Raw genomic sequence first — 16,081 nt, forward strand, 5'->3', positions numbered from 1 at the left:
GCGGGGGCCTCCAGTGCTCTTGCGCCGTGGGAATCGCGAGAACTCTAACTGGGCGTATCGCGCTGTTCACCCGGCTTGTGGGGAGATTCAAGTTGGGCAGCTTCTTTTTGGCTTCTACTTAGGAGCTTTCTTTTAGAATCGGAGAATTTTAGGAAGTTTAAAAAAAAAAAAAAAAAAAGACAAGACAAGAGCTTAAGCCTCACCAGGGGACTATGAAATGAATGGGGAAGTTGGTGACGTATCAGCTTAAAAAAAAGCAGTTAAACTTGGCGCTTATTAGTAGCCAGGCTGTGTAACATGCTGGGGATTTGGTGAACAGTGTCTTCCCTCAGATTTACATCAGAGTGCGAAAGACACCGAAACAACTATTCAGATTTAGCAGTTGTAAAAAGTTGCTATGAAAAGAATACCAGGTGCTGTGAGAACATAAGGCAGGTTATCATTAGAAAAAAATACGACAATTTCCATTCTGGAGAAACAGTATCTATGCTATCCCATCCCTTCTTTAAAAATATACATGTGAAATAAAACACTGGAAAATTAATTTTCGTGGTAGAATTTCTTGTGATTTTTTTTTTCTTTGTGCTTTCTATTCTGGTTTTTCTCCCCCTCCCCCCCAATAACGTGTATCCTTTTTGAATGTAAAGTTAAAATAGCTACCATTCCTGCCTCAATAAAATAGCCCAATATAATAGAATCTATTTTTTTCGTATTAAGAATTTGCAATACCTGGAGTTTGGGAACATAAATATTAATTTTGCTTTTACAGGGCAGTAGATGAAGAAACAGTGTCAGAGACTAGCGTGAAAGTGAGTAGAGTCTATGAATCACTCAGGCTTTGTTTTTTTCCCACTTAAAAATATTCCTGAAATTTGCTTAGGAGTGTTAAGGCCTAATTAGCCAAAACCACCAGGAGAGCGCATCTCGAAGAGGAATCAGAAAGCGCAGGACAAGAGAGTTGAATCTTTTCTAAGACTTGAGGTCCCTCTGGAGGGTTCTGAGGAAGGTCTAGGAAAGCCGGGATTGGTTCTGGATGGGTTGCTGTTTGTAAAGCAGGATTGGGGGAAACTGATTAGGGACTAAGTGCTGTTATGAGTGAGGGTGGTTTAGCAATTGAGTATTTCCAGTAATAGGAATAGCAAAGCTGGTCTGAGGGCATCATTAGTAAGAAAACAGTGGTTATTCAAAGAGAGGGTGGTTATGGTTTACAGCTGCTGCATGACCTTGGGAGAAACAATGCTTTCTGTTGGTGAAAAAAAGAAGACATCCTAAGGAGATAAACCTTGCACTTCAAAACCTTTGTAGATAGAGAATCCCCACTTGGAAGCTATAGGTGGTGTACAGATTTAGTCTCAAAAATTAACACTTTGAGTGCTGATAATATAATATGATGTAAAATTTAGGAGATACAGGAGGAAATAAGGGATGGGGATAAAGGAAAAAGAACAGTGAAGGGACAATAAAGGCATGCATATTTTTCTCTTTCCTCTTTTCTTCACCTTAAGTTAGGCTCTTTTCTTATAACCTAGTATAATGTCCAGCATTTAATAGATATTCAATAAATATTTGTGAATGAATGAATCATTCAATCAATATTGGTCCTGAAATGCCAGGGAAAAAGAGATGATGAACTGGCATATATTGAGAACCATGTCTATGTCAGGTATAGTGTTAAGCCTTTTGTGAAAGAGTAATATGGAATCAACTCCTCTCTCTCAGCTGATATGCAGGTTAAAATGTATATATGGTGACCTGTGGGGAGCGGAATTTGAATGACACAGGTCAGCCTTATCTTTTGAATTTATATCTTCAACTTGTAGTTGTGCAATGTATTCCATTTTACTATAGAAACATGAAAAGGTCGTCAACTTTTTCAAGCAAAATTTCTTTTCATATCTGGGAAATTGGAATTCCTTTTTTATATCTTTATTATCTCTCTGATATTCTCTTGCTCCCTGGCCAAGCCCTTCCAGGCAACTTTGGTTAATATATTATTGAGGTGTTAGAGATTTAAAATAAATCACTATCAAAGGATAGAATTTTAAGGGAAGACTAAATTATGTATTCATTAGAATCATAATTTTTTTCCTAAGACAGATTCGTGATGGTATAACAGAAACAGCATCTTAGCCTGAAGTATTGAGGATAGTCCTAAGATTAGGGAATGATCAGTTCGTTCTAAATCATAAGCATAAGAGAATGACTCAAACGCTGCTGTTTGATCTATCTGTACTTACATTTCCTCTTAATTTTAAATTATTCTCCGCTAGTATTCTTTAGACCCAACATTGGTTGTTTCCCCCGTTTCTACAATATTTCTATTTATTTTCCATCCTTTTTACAGGGTCATTTAAATAAAAATATCTTAAAGCAATAAAACATTGTTATTGAGTCAGTACCTCAGTCCATGCAGCTTAATAATATGGAGAGCAAAAAAAAAAAGCCTCTCAATTTATTTTTTAATATTACACGATCCTAGTTTTTCCTTCCCAGAAAACGTGCCACAAAGTTTGCAAGAAAGAGCTTTTGGGGCGGAGCCCTGGCTGCTTAGGTCCTTTCCATTGGTTCTACTTGGTGACCACGCCCACGGCCCCGCCTCCTGGGCAGAAGAGCCAATTGGGCCGCGAGTTGTGGTTTAAACCAGGAGTGCGCCGCGTCGGTTCACCGCGGCCTCAGATGAATGTGGCTGTTAAGAGCTGCGTGAGTGAATGCGAGGGTCGCGGGTGGTTAGGTGAGCCGGCTCGGGCGGGGAAGGAGGCGGGCTGCGGCTGGGGCTGAAGCTGGGACTGGGGTTGGGGGCCTGTCCGGGGCGTAGATGGCTCCGAGCCCGTTTGAGCGTGGTCTCGGACTGCGAACTGGACCCACGGCAATTGTCTGATGAGTGCCAGCCCCAAACCGCGCGCTTCTCGGGACCTTAGAGCCTCTGACTCAGGCTGGAAGATTTGAGAGCTGGATTAAGTACTTATTGGCTCACGCCCGTGACTGTTCCTCTGTTTAGCTCTTGTTTTTGTGTGGACACTCCTAGGATAGAAAGTTTGGTATGTTGCTATACTTTTGCTTCTCCCACCTTTCCCCAATATCTAATATGTATTTCTCATTCTTAGAATAATCCAGAATGGCTACTCTGATCTATGTTGATAAGGAAAATGGAGAACCAGGCACCCGTGTGGCTGCTAAGGATGGGCTGAAGCTGGGGTCTGGACCTTGTAAGTATACAAGGCTGCAGTCGGATACACTGGTATTGTGGACGTGGCCTGGAGCTGGACGAGACATTTAGTGTACTTTTTGAGCAATTGGAGTCGTTTGTTATTGGTCCTTTTTCATTTTCAATATCTTGATGAGATGATTTAAGGAAGTTGCTGAATCTCTGCTATTAGGCCTATCATAGCCATGCCACTACCAAAAGTGGGGGATGGGTTTGGGGGTGAGAGGTCAAGTTTATATACACAGTATTCAAGTTGTACAGGTATTTTGCTGCTGGAATATTCTTATGGTAAGACTTTTTCTTCAGCAATCAAAGCGTTAGATGGGAGATCTCAAGTTTCAACACCATGTTTTGGCAAAACGTTCGATGCCCCACCAGCCTTACCTAAAGCTACCAGAAAGGCTTTGGGAACTGTCAACAGAGCTACAGAAAAGTCTGTAAAGACCAAGGGACCCATCAAACAAAAACAGCCGAGCTTTTCTGCCAAAAAGGTAAGTGTTGGCTATAAAGACACTGTTTAAACACTGAAGCACTTTTGACTCTTAAAATGACTATTGGCATCATCCTACCTAGCTTTCTTCCCTCTGAGTAGAAGGGAAATAGAGGTTAGCAAGCAGAGTAGTGGAGGAGACTCAGATTGTCCTTGTGGACTTCTTGGTACCTTGAGATTGGAAATCTCAGATGCAGCTAATGCATATTTTTGCCTCACCTGTCCTTAACTAGTGTCTTGAAACTGGTTGGTGGTATCTACTTACAGATACATACTGAGAGAGAGGGTGCCTTAAGAGAAACTGGTTGGTGGTATCCACTTACAGATACATACTGAGAGAGAGGGTGCCTCAAGAGGTTCTGTTGCTGCTTTAATAGCACAGGTGCTGCCATTCTCCTCCTAGCCTTCCAGGGCAGGCAGCAGCTTGTTAGGTGACAATTTGCTAGCATGTTGATCTTTGTGTGAGTGTGAGTCACAAGCTACAGGTCTATGTATCCCAGATGAGAGGACTTTGCTGTGAAAGATGACATTAGCCTGGGGATTAACACTTTATTTGAATAACTGTTTTGTTTAATTTGCATTAGGAAACAAATAGTGAATTACATATAGTGCAACTTAGGACAAGGATGTCTTCTTTAAAAAGTGAATTAACTTAAAGAAAAATATTAAATACAGGAATTCCAAAGATATGGCAAAAACAATGAGACACAGAACCGAAGTGTGAGAACCCCATAGGGAATTCTAGGCATGCATATGTGAGGTGAGATAAATCAGGAACATGCCGGCTTCCATTGTAGCACCCTTCTGTAGTAGACTGTAGTAGACCTGTCAGCTCCAGACTGGGAGATTGCCCATGGTGTTTATTCTAAAGTCCTTGACAGTGTCTTGCTGCCTCTTACTCAGTGTGTGTATTTGAGGAACACAAACTTGTTTTTAATATTAACCAAGCAAATAATTTAAGGTAACACTTGTGGAAAAAATCACACTCCCATAAGCCAAAAATGGCTTTGATGATTAGCTACTATCATGGGTGATTCATGCCCATTTTCTCCTCTGTTAGGTTGAATAATTGCATTGATTAGCTCTGAATTAACTGCATTCTTGATAACTTATGCTGACAGGTGCTGGTACTTAAATTTCAGATTTTAACTTTTGAGTCATGCTACTCGAATTACATTTGAATCATTATTTGAAGTATATTTAGGTGCAATTATGAAAACTAAGGATTATGGCTTCTTAAAAGGCAGCATGAAATTGACAAATTTAAAAACTAATCAGCTAATAAGACTTCCACTCTCACTAACCCATATTTTCTTTGGCTGTTCTAGATGACTGAGAAGACTGTTAAAGCAAAAAGCTCTGTTCCTGCCTCAGATGATGCCTATCCAGAAATAGAAAAATTCTTTCCCTTCAATCCTCTAGGTAGTATCTTTTGCAATTGCGAAAAGTGCTTTTGGCCTTTAGTTGCTTAGTATTCAGCTCAGCTGTAATTTGTTATGAATATAATATATGACCAAAAACTATGATGAGACTGTCTGAATCTGGGTTGCTTTGGACAAATGTACTTGTTGATGGAGTTATTTGCAAGGTATCATCTTAGGTCAGGAGGGGAATAGGAACAAAGATGTAGAAGACATTGTTCCTGTCTGTAAAAGCTTATCACCTAGAGGAGGTAAGATGTATTCATGAACATTGAATAAGTCCCATTGTGGACAGTCTTTCTCACAAGGCTTTTAGAAAGTGAGCTTTATGTCAAGTTGAGCAATGCCTGAGAGTACTTTGGTAGGATTATTTCTTTGGTTTGAAAAATCTACATAAGACAGTGAAGACGTGTTTTTCAAATTTCTTCAACCTGCTACATGTATCTGAAGTATTTTCTGTTTTGGAAACAGCTTTTCAAGCTTTAATTTACTCAACCATTTGAGGAGAAGCTACTGTGTGTCAGGCATCATTAGGTGCTGGACACACTGTTTAACAAGATGGGCCCTGCCTATGGGAGCCCATAATTTGAAGGGAAAGTCAGATGCTAGACAAGTCATCTCACTGTGAGTGAGCCAGAAAAAACAGCATTGTAGGTCAAAGTGGTGCAAAGATCGTGAGGTAGGAAAAGAGACTGAAGTGGTTCTAGGAAAAATACAGGCAGAGTAAAAGAGGATACAGGTGAGGTGTGGGATCAGATCAGGGGAGGGCCTTACAGATTTCTGAGCTGGATCTTTTACCCTTTTATTTAGCCAAAAAGGTCATGTAGTTATTTTACTAATTTGCATTCAGATTGTTCTGGCTTTTAGAAACTACAAACATTTCTACGATTAGTATTCTTGAAATGATCTTGTTGTAAGTTTGTGAGTACATCCGGAGGGAAACTCTGAGAAGGATTGCTGAGTTCAAGGGCTTGTGTGATTAAGTTTTAAAATTATAAAATGTGGTGCATCCGTGCTAATAATTACCATTCAGCCATTGAGGAAAATGAGGTAGATTTATGCATATTGATGAAGAATGAAGACCACAATATCCTGTGTTACAGGAAAGAGATATTGCTAAGTGGCCCTTCAAAATAGTGTAAATTGTTAAATCCATCTACAGTGGATGAAGATGTTTGCTTCCTCCATGTTCACTGTCAATGTTTTAAAACTCTAATCTTTATCAGAAAAGAAATATTTCATTGTTTTAAATTTGTTGTGTGTATGGTGAACATATTTGATTATTGGCCACTTACAATTTTTCTTTTTTTATTAACTTCCTGTTTGTGTTTTTCTTTGATTAAAGAGCTCTTTGTAGATAAAATTAGCTCCCCTTATATTGCAGACTTCTTTCCTCTGGAGTCTCCTGTCTGTTTATGGTTTCCTTTACAATTCAGTGGTTTTAAGTTAAATAGTCACATATCATTCAGTTCCTTTTTGACATCTGGGTTTTACAGGCTTGAAAAAGAGCAGACTAATTCTTGAGTACTTAGGCTTTAGAGAACTTTCCCACCTACGGACAAAGATAAGGAAAACCATGATTTTCTAATCTTTTGAGAAAACAGCTCCTTGAAGAAAATTCAGTATTAAATCCTACTTTTGTTACTGTACAGAAAAATCACTTTTTAAAAATAATTGCTAAGAAGTAAGGTACTTGGATTTTAAGAATGTTACCTAACACAATGGTTCTCAATTTTTTTTTTGTTTTGTTTTAAAGACCCTTTTACACTCAGAAATTATTGAAGACCACTTTTGCTTGTCTGATCTGCTCTTTTCTGTATTAGAAATTAAAACTGAGAAACTTAAGATATTTATTCACTAAGTAATCACATTATATTAATGTAAATTTTTTTTAACATAAAATATTTTTTGTTTTGGAAAAGTTTGGAGAAGAATGGCATGGTTTATATTTTTGAAGATTTGCTTTATTTGGCTTAATACAAGACAACTGGATTCTTGTCAAATTCTATATTCACTCTTACATCTGTTAAAATATACGAAGAAAACCTGGCCTCACACAGATACGTTTTTAATAGTCTTTTCAGACAAGTGTGGATAGTTTTTTTTGCCACTACACTGAAACCCACAAGTGGCTGTTTCTGAATATAAAATTGCAATGTGGAATCTGAAACCGTATCAATGAGCATTTTGTATCTTGACAGTAAAATCCATTGGTCTATTTTGCACTTGGAATGTATCTTATATTCTTGCATCTTATCTTGCATTGATCATTCAGAAATACTGATTCACTGAGATATGTAGATACCCACATGTTGAGATGCTTTATTATACAATATCAAAAGCACATTAATATCACAACTGATCTCATCAGAAAAGTCTAACGCATCTGTCAAGCTAATGACTGCAGATAAGTTTTCCAAAATTCCTTTTTTTGGCCAGATGCAGTGGTTCACGCCTGTAATCCCAGCACTTTGGGAGGCAAGGCGGGCGGATCACCTGAGGTCACGAGTTCAAGACCAGCCTGGCCAACATGGTGAAACCCCGTCTGTACTAAAAATACAAAAATTATCCAGGTGTGGTGGGCGCACCTGTAATCCCAGCTACTTGGGAGACTGAGGCAGGAGAATCGCTTGAACCCAGGAGGCAGAGGTTGCAGTGAACGGAGATCGTGCCTCTGCACTGCAGCCTGGGTGAAAGAGTGAGACTCTGTCTCAAAAAAAAAAAAAAAAAATTCATTTTTTAATTTTTGACAAAATTTTAACGTTTTATATTCTGCCATTGGCAACAAAGGCTGTCAGTTTTCCTTGAGGTGATAGACTTCTTTCATTCCTTTGAGAAAAAGTGTGACAAGCACCCAGGTCTGAGTGACTGGGATTTCTTGCAGTTGTTAATTCAAGTAAAAACAATATTCCAGGAAAAAGTTCTCTAGTTTTAGCTTGCAACTCAGATAATTGCACAAATCCTTTTGCTTTGAGATAATCATATTTTGGTGTACAGTGGAAGCGCTTTATGGCATACTTCTCATTTTATCACAGAGAACATTAAAAAGACATCTTCTCAAGGATGGAGAGCTAATAAAATTAATACTTTCTACTGCATATGGTGAAGTGACAGTAAGTGAAACTGGCATTTTTAAACTACAAGTGAAGAAAGATGCAGAACAGAGAGACTGCTAATATGGTTTACTGTCACTGCCTTGATTTATGTTGAGGCACCAGCAGCTTTAACCACCACTGCCTTGGTACCATCATTGCAAATGTCAACCCAGTGGGAAAAGGTGTGAATATTGTCATGAAAATAGTTTTGACCTCATGGACCCCCTGAAAGGGTCTCAGACCACAAGGGGTCTACAGCCCACACTGAGAACTGCTGCCCTGACAAAAACGCTTTCTCTCGGTAACAGACTTTGAGAGTTTTGACCTGCCTGAAGAGCACCAGATTGCGCACCTCCCCTTGAGTGGAGTGCCTCTCATGATCCTTGACGAGGAGAGAGAGCTTGAAAAGCTGTTTCAGCTGGGCCCCCCTTCACCTGTGAAGATGCCCTCTCCACCATGGGAATCCAGTAAGTGAGCAAGTGCCCTTCTAGAAGGGCTGCAAACAATTTGTTTCGTAACACTTCCATTACCATGGGAACAGAGTTGTGCGGGAGGTGAGCCTGTGAGTAATTTCTGTCCTTCAAATGACAAGGATTAGTTTTCAGAAAAAAAACTATTCTCGATTAATATTGCTTTTTAGTCCCAAATGCCCCAGTAAAATTGTTATTCTGGAAACTGGATAGTCTTACTACAGCCAAAAGATTAATTCTCACTTACATCTTCTTAGGCTATAAGTTGAAGCATATATAATAAACTTGCTTGGAATGATGATTCCGTATTATATCCAAAGCTAATATAAGATCAAAACACCTGTGCTGTAGCATAGACTGACAATAACTTCTTACTGCAGAAGGTTTGAGGTCTTCATTTGAACTGGTAGTCAAAGCCAACATTATGTTTTCTGTTTGTTCTGATGTGGGATAATTTGTCCTAATAAGTTACATTAGTGAGACTGTTAACTCTTACTTTGGTCTCTAAGAACAATAGAGATTCAGATACTTCTAAGACTTACTTCCTAATGAAAGTCAATTCTGGGGCCACAGACACATTCCAAAAAATGTGTCAGGAGGGGATGGAGGTGATTGATTTGACAAAGGGAAAAACATGAGTTTTTGATTGACAGCTAATGTCTATGTTGATATGGACAATGACTCAAGGATTTGCAGAAATTTTAATAAGAGATTCCTGTTTTCTAGATCTGTTGCAGTCTCCTTCAAGCATTCTGTCGACCCTGGATGTTGAATTGCCACCTGTTTGCTGTGACATAGATATTTAAATTTCTTAGTGCTTCAGAGTTTGTGTGTATTTGTATTAATAAAGCATTCTTTAACAGATTCTTCCTAGTATTGTGGTTGCTTTTCCATGGAGGTTACTTAAAACAACGTGAAAACTAGCTGAAGTGTTTAACAAAGAGTCTATAATGTGACAATAGAGATTTGTCTGATTTCTAAAAACTTAAATCTTTTTGGTTTAACATGTTATTTTAGAAGCTGCCACTGTTTTTCCTGAAAAGTATACCCCTCAATGTGTACTTTATTGACTTTTTGTGGCCATTAACTAGTGACAATTATTAGATCTCTTAATTAGAAGAGCTACTTCGAACTCATTAAGTATCTATTGCTAGGCATTCTTTATTGCTGGTTCTACTTAGTTTCTAATGACTTTAATACTCAGTATTGAAAGGCTCTAAATCTGAGAATTCAGCCTCCTTGGGATCTTCAATTAAGTTCCTTAAAGATCACTGGAGATGATTTACTGATACTAAGGTCTACACTCCACCTATAGGAAACTGTATTTAGTTGTTTACCTTGTGTTGGACATGAGTATTTGAGAAGCATTATGTTTAATGTTTGACACTTTTCCAGATAAGACAGTGAAGCTCAGAAGTTCATTGATTTGTCAAAGATGTGAAGAGCTAGAAAATGATAGAGCTGGTATTTTGATCTCAGTTCTGAGGCTGGAATCAAAATAGAGAGGGCAAATGGTTGCTCATAGGTTTTCTTTTTGAGGGAGGGGGTGGATATTTTAAAAACCTTAATCATTTCCAATATTTAAAATTCCAGTGTTTCACCAATCTGGCTTTGGAGATTCTCTTGAAAAGAGATGTGTCCATAGTAGACCCTGTTTCCAACACTTGCTGGGGCTGGAGGTGGATTGCTGGCTGCTGCCTTTTAGGTGGAGTGTAGGCTTTCTATCCCACAGACCCTGCCTTAAATGGCCTCAGTGAGAACTGAAGTGATCCTTTTACTTTTCGTGTCTCTTCTCAGACCTAGCCTACTTAACTCACTTGACTCGCTTGGGCCATGTAGTAACCGGAATTTGACCCTTGCTTGATGCTAAGTTATATAAGAAGTCTTTCCCTTGATATATCAGTAGCTTCTATGGTCACATTAGAATGTGAACCCTTTGCCATTGTTATCGGAGGAAGCTGAAGGATATTAGGCATGAAATACTAAGAACACCTACAACCGCTTATCCTGACTTTAAAACTTTTTACCTTCTAAATGCAACTGAATCAGTGTGACTTTCTGGAATTAGTGGAAAGGCAGACTTCTAGGAGAAGATGATACCATAAGACTACTAGGGCACTTGGCTTTAGGGGAGAGTATTAGGTTTAGCATCCTCAGGTAAAATAGGGCTGCTAAAAAAACCAAAGCATAGCTTGGACACAGTGGCTCACACCGGTAATCCCAGCACTTGAGTTTGAGGCAGGAGAACTGCTTGATCCCAGGAGCTCGGGTTCAACCTGGGCCATGTAGTGAGACCCTTGTCTCTAAAAAATTAAAAATAATTAGCCGGGTGTGGTGGCACATGCCTGTAGTCCTAGTTTCAGGAGGTTGAGGCAGGAGGATCGCTTGAGCCCAGGAGTTCAAGTTTACAACTTGAGTGGCTATAATCATGCCACTGGGTGGTAAAGTGGGTGGTAGAGTAGCCTGGGTGGTAGAGTGAGACGCTGTCTCAAAAACAAAAACAACAAAAAAAGCAAAGTGTAGTTCTGAATGGCTTTCATACTCTGCAACATAAACTGAAGCTTTGGAAAATTGTCTTTTGTGGTAGAGGGAACCAAGGGCTGGGAGCAAGGGGACTAGTCAGTCCCTTACCAATTAATTGCTGTCCTCTGGGTCAGAACTGAATATAGAGGGATCTGATCTTTTCATCTGCTGTTGATCAGATTGCAATGTGCATAATGTGTGTTGAGACTGAGAACTTTAAGCAGATGCTCCTCCATTAATACAGATAATTTGCATCTTGTGGGGGTTGTTGCTATTTTGTTAAGTTCTGACACTTTTTGAAATAAGACAGACTTTATTCATACCTTCACAACTCTAAACCTTCTGCATTTCTCTACACCACCTCTGAGCCTGCCTCTCAGGATACTGTACCTTCTTAGAGTAGGAGCTAACAGTCAGGAAAGCCATTATCTTGCTACCATTTCTTCTTTCTTATTACAAGTTGTATTTTTCTACTTCTTTGCATGCCAGCCATGGATTTTACCTTTTTTCATGCTGGGTGTTTTTACATTTCTATTAATACTCTTAACCTTTGTTCTGGAGTATGGGTAAGGTACCTAGAAGCAATTTGATTCATTTGAGACTTGCCTTTAAGGTTAGGCATCACCAGAGCAGCATTTAGCCCAGGGCTAATTTCCCCCTACTATTGAAGTGTGAGACGCTTAGGACTCTGCTGCCCCCTGAATTATGAGGTTTTCCTGTCTAGCTGGTGGGAGCAGACGCTATTCCCAGCCCTGTGTGGGCTTCAGGAATTCCTCCCTCTGATCTTTTCAGCTAGTTTTCTCATATGCATGTATGGATCAGTGCTCTTCTGAATATTACAGGGAGACCCTCTGCAAATTTCCAGGGTTCTCTCTGTGCAGCTCTCTCCTCTCCAGTGCTCTGCTCTGCAAACTTGGCCTGCCTTGGCCTGACTCTCTGCTCTCTCTTCAACTCAGGAAATTCACTGGGCTCTGCCTGCCTCCCTTTCTTCCCTACTCTGAGGCCTGGAAACTCAAAAGTAGCCAGTGAGGACAGTCATTGGCCTCACCTCACTTATTTCACATTCCTCAGGCATCCGCTGTTCTCTGTCGCCTGATGTTCACTCTTTGGGAAGCCCTTGTTTCATATATTTTGTCTTGTTTTTTAGTTTCAGGCAGGAGAGTAAATCTGGTCCCTGTTACTCCATCTTGGTTGGAATTGAAAGTTCCTTCCAGGTATTCCTTTTATTTTTTTTCTTTTTTGAGACAGAGTCTTGCTCTGTTGCCCAGGCTGGAGTGCAGTGGCGCAATCTTGGCTCACTGCAAGCTCTGCCTCCCGGGTTCACGCCATTCTCCTGCCTCAGCCTCCCGAGTAGCTGGGACTACAGGCGACCACCACCATGCCCAGCTAATTTTTTTTTTTGGTATTTTTAGTAGAGAGGGATTTTCACTGTGTTCGCCAGGATGGTCTCGATCTCCTGACCTCGTGATCTGCCGGCCTCAGCCTCCCAAAGTGCTTGGATTACAGGCATGAGCCACCACGCCTGGCCTTTTTTTTTTTTTTTTTTTTTGAGGTAACATTCACATAAGAAAACTCATTTAATGTACAATTCAGTAGCTTTTAGTTCATAGAGTATATGCAACTATCACCACTATCTAATTTCAGAACACTTTCATCACCACCAAAAATAAACCCATGGTTATCAGCACTCATTCCCCACTTCATCTACTTTGAAATGATGTCCCTCTGCCACCAGGATGAATTCTGAGTTGCTCTGTGTGGCTCACACGGCCTTGTGGTGGCTCCTTGGGGGTGTAATTTCCCCTCCTAATTCACCTGGCTCACACCTGTCCATCTCTAGTACTCCAATGAGATGCTTTTCTTACCAGAAGCCTTTTCTGATACCCGAAGATCAGGCTATGTGTCCCCCAATTTGCTCAATTAGCCCCTGATCTTGGCTTTTTCCTTGCACTTACCATGCTCAGCTGTGTCTGGTCCTCTCCTCCACTATACTGGGAGCTGGATGAGGTGTGTCCTGTGTACTGGTATATTCTCTGCCCGGCATGTGGCAGGTACTCAGGGACTTGCTGAAATGAGTAAAGATGTCATCAGTCCCTGGGGATCCAGGTTCCTAGAGACCCAGTGACTGCACTGTACCCACTGTTAGCATCACACAGTATCAGGGCGAGGGAGCCTGACTTCAAGGTTTCCAGAGCGAGAGTGGTGCGGGCAGGCACAAGTCTAGGAGGTCAGCTTCTCCCACCCTAGACAGTTCCTGGTCACCTGTTTGTCTGTGCTCTGCCAAGCCCAGGTGTAACCTGTTTATTGAGAAGCTCCAGCTCTGTGGGGGAAACATAAACTGAGTTTCTTTCTTTTTTAATTGCCACCAGCCGTGTTTTGTTGACCTAGTCTCCTTTCTGGGTGGTGGGTGATGCTGAGCAGCATTCAGACAGATTTCATAGCTTTCCAGTTACTTTTGATTAAAATTAAACTTTGCTTATTTTAAAACTTGAGGTTCAAACCTATTTCAGGCTCTTCTCCCTCTCCCCCAGTACAGGTGAGGGCTCGGCAAAAGCCCATGTGTATGCTCTGCTCGCCACACATGTCCCCTCTCGCCTTCCAGTGTTATGACCCTCACAGGGGCTTAGTCCAGCCCCAAGCCTGGGAGGACAGCTGGAGGGAGAAGAGAGTCTGCTCGTGTGACAGGCCACTTTTTTGGTTATGGGGAGTGTGCTGGCTTTGTTCTGGCTGTTGCGCTTTGCACGATGCTGGTGGCCTCTGCTCATGGGGAGGTCCTTGTGTAGAGAAGCACCCTCTCCTCCACGGCTGAAGACCCTGTCCCTCCTGAGATGGCAGCCTGCCTCTCTTCCCACACCTTTCCCCCGTGGGCCCTTCTATTCCTTGGTCCAGGGGCTGTCCAAGGCCTCTGCCCTTCCATTATTAACCACTGGGGTCTTTTCCATCCCCTTTGAGGGCTGCAGAACCAGGATGGAGTGAAGGTTTCCCTGCAGGCCTGGGTACTCCAGCAGGTGTCCCACTGTGAGAAAGCTCTGGACCAGGAGCAGGTGCCAATCTTTAAGTTGCAGTGAGTCTCCACATGCTGATGATCCTCTCCTTCTCCCCATAGTGCAGTGAGAAGACTGAAAAGGACAATAAATACTCCCAGAATGCTCTCTCAAGAGCCCTCTCTCTCACCAGTCTTGGTTCTGTTGGTGGCACCAGCATAGGCTTACCTATTTCTCCTGCAACTCAGCAGGTGTGTATCTGGGGGTGAGAGGCCATTCTCCCCTTCCTGAGGATTCCTATCTTTATGTGTTCATTTAAAGCTTCTCATGACTGCAGGAAGGAGAGGAACACCTCCCCCACCATGGACACAGCTTTTCTCTGCAGGCATCCCCAAAGCGGACCACCTCATCTATCAGGCCTCTTTCTGCTCCTGATGGTTGATGCTTCTAGGACTGGCATCTCTTGGCAAGCCCAGAGCTAACTTTAGAATATTCTATACTCAGCGGCTTTTGGGGACCTTAGCTGCATGTTTTCAAGCAATAGGAACAATCAAACAGCAGATCTGTCTCTCCTTTCCAGCCAGAGTGAACTTGGACGAGGGTCTTGTTTATCCTTGCAGTCTCCAAGTCCAGTGTCTTGCCTGGAGTAGACGAATGATCAGTTTGCGGAACTGAATCATGGCAGGAAGAATGAGTGCAAAGAGGCTCCCTTTGGCTCTGTGTGCACAGGCTCCTGGGAGGATTTGTGCCTACACTCCCTTCTGAAGAGGCCTCTTTTTCCTACAAGAGGAGCCTGGGACTGATGAGCCATTTCTCTTTTCAGATCACATAGTGGAACAGACCGCAGGCCCCACCTTCCTCTGCTGCCCGAGGAGTGGGAGTGGGTTTCCATGGCAATGGCATGCACCAGTGCTCACCTCCGCTTTGCAGCCCTGCTGCAGAGGTGAGAGCTGCCTGCCTTTGGTATGCTGCTCAGAGCCCAAGCCAGGCTGGCTCCTGGCTTCGTGCAGTCTTGCAGGGAGGGACACCACAAAGGACAGCACTACAGGGACACTAGCCCAGAGGTATAAGTCAGGGGCAGGTCACATGACTAAGAAGCATCTTCATCTTACTGGAAAGAGGAAAAGTTAGTTGAGTATGATGTTCTGTCTTACTAGTTTGAAAACTGGGCATGTGACTAGAGCCGTACAACACATTGTATTTCAGTCTTGTAGTTAGAGGCAGAGGGTGGTATGTGAGATGCCAAAGGGGAGAGAGGGAAAGGCAGGCATGGATTCATACCTTGAAAAAGAAACAGAGAAAGAAGGGGGGACTAAGAAAGCAGCAGACACAAAACTCCACGGTGCTTGGTGCCTACTGGGTACTCAGACACAGGGCTGTTGAGTTTTATGGGAGGGTTGTGTTCCTGAAGACCTTGTATAATTACCATAAATTAATGTAATTTAAGACTAATCCTGACATGGATGTTATATTTGTGTGCTAGGGCTGCCATAGCAGAATACCATAGACTGAGGGAGCTGAAACAATGGACATTTATTTTCTTATGGTTCTGGAGGCTGGAAGTCCATGACCGAGGTGTGGCAGGGTTGGTTCCTTCTGAGGGCTCTCTTTTTCTATTGTAGTCATGTCCCTGGCTTCTCACTGTGTCCTCTCACGGTCTTTGCTCTGTGTTGCCTGTGTCCTAATCTCCACTTCTCCTAAGGACATCAGTTAGATTGGATTAGGGCCCACCCAAATGACCCGTCTTAACTTGATTAACTCTTTACTGGCCCCATCTCCAAATACAGTCACATTCTGAGGTGCTGGGGTGAGGACTTCAACATACGAATTTTGAGGTGGTGGGGAGGGACACAATTTATAACAGATATCAAGTGTTTCTGTTACAGAAGCAAA

At 41.8% G+C, this 16,081-nt stretch overlaps 1 protein-coding gene across 4 annotated transcripts; it reads left to right on the forward strand.

The window, feature by feature from the left end:
- Positions 1-12: 12 nt before the first annotated feature.
- On the forward strand, positions 13-9,550 carry PTTG1 (PTTG1 regulator of sister chromatid separation, securin). Of its 4 annotated transcripts, none has more exons than XM_054488373.1 (8): positions 13-91; positions 770-809; positions 2,494-2,700; positions 3,105-3,206; positions 3,512-3,696; positions 5,024-5,117; positions 8,520-8,678; positions 9,408-9,550. In XM_054488373.1, exons 4-8 carry the CDS (start codon positions 3,116-3,118, stop codon positions 9,485-9,487), a joined length of 609 nt encoding a protein of 202 aa, XP_054344348.1. In that variant the 5' UTR covers positions 13-91; positions 770-809; positions 2,494-2,700; positions 3,105-3,115; the 3' UTR covers positions 9,488-9,550. The 4 variants fall into 4 exon arrangements, with proteins under 4 accessions (XP_054344348.1, XP_054344347.1, XP_054344349.1 ...); XM_054488372.1 differs by having other exon boundaries at positions 23-435; positions 775-809; XM_054488374.2 differs by lacking the exons at positions 13-91; positions 770-809 and having other exon boundaries at positions 2,624-2,731.
- The last annotated feature ends 6,531 nt before the right edge of the window (positions 9,551-16,081 follow it).

This window comes from Pongo pygmaeus, chromosome 4, assembly GCF_028885625.2.
Source record: "Pongo pygmaeus isolate AG05252 chromosome 4, NHGRI_mPonPyg2-v2.0_pri, whole genome shotgun sequence".
Lineage (NCBI taxonomy): Eukaryota > Metazoa > Chordata > Mammalia > Primates > Hominidae > Pongo > Pongo pygmaeus.

Coding starts and splice junctions, on each gene's coding strand:
- PTTG1 (XM_054488373.1), top strand. CDS start 3,116: ATGGCTACTCTGATCTATGTTGATAAGGAAAATGGAGAACCAGGCACC. Junction 3,697..5,023: donor CGAGCTTTTCTGCCAAAAAG/GTAAGTGTTGGC, acceptor TGGCTGTTCTAG/ATGACTGAGAAGACTGTTAA. Junction 5,118..8,519: donor CTTTCCCTTCAATCCTCTAG/GTAGTATCTTTT, acceptor TCTCGGTAACAG/ACTTTGAGAGTTTTGACCTG.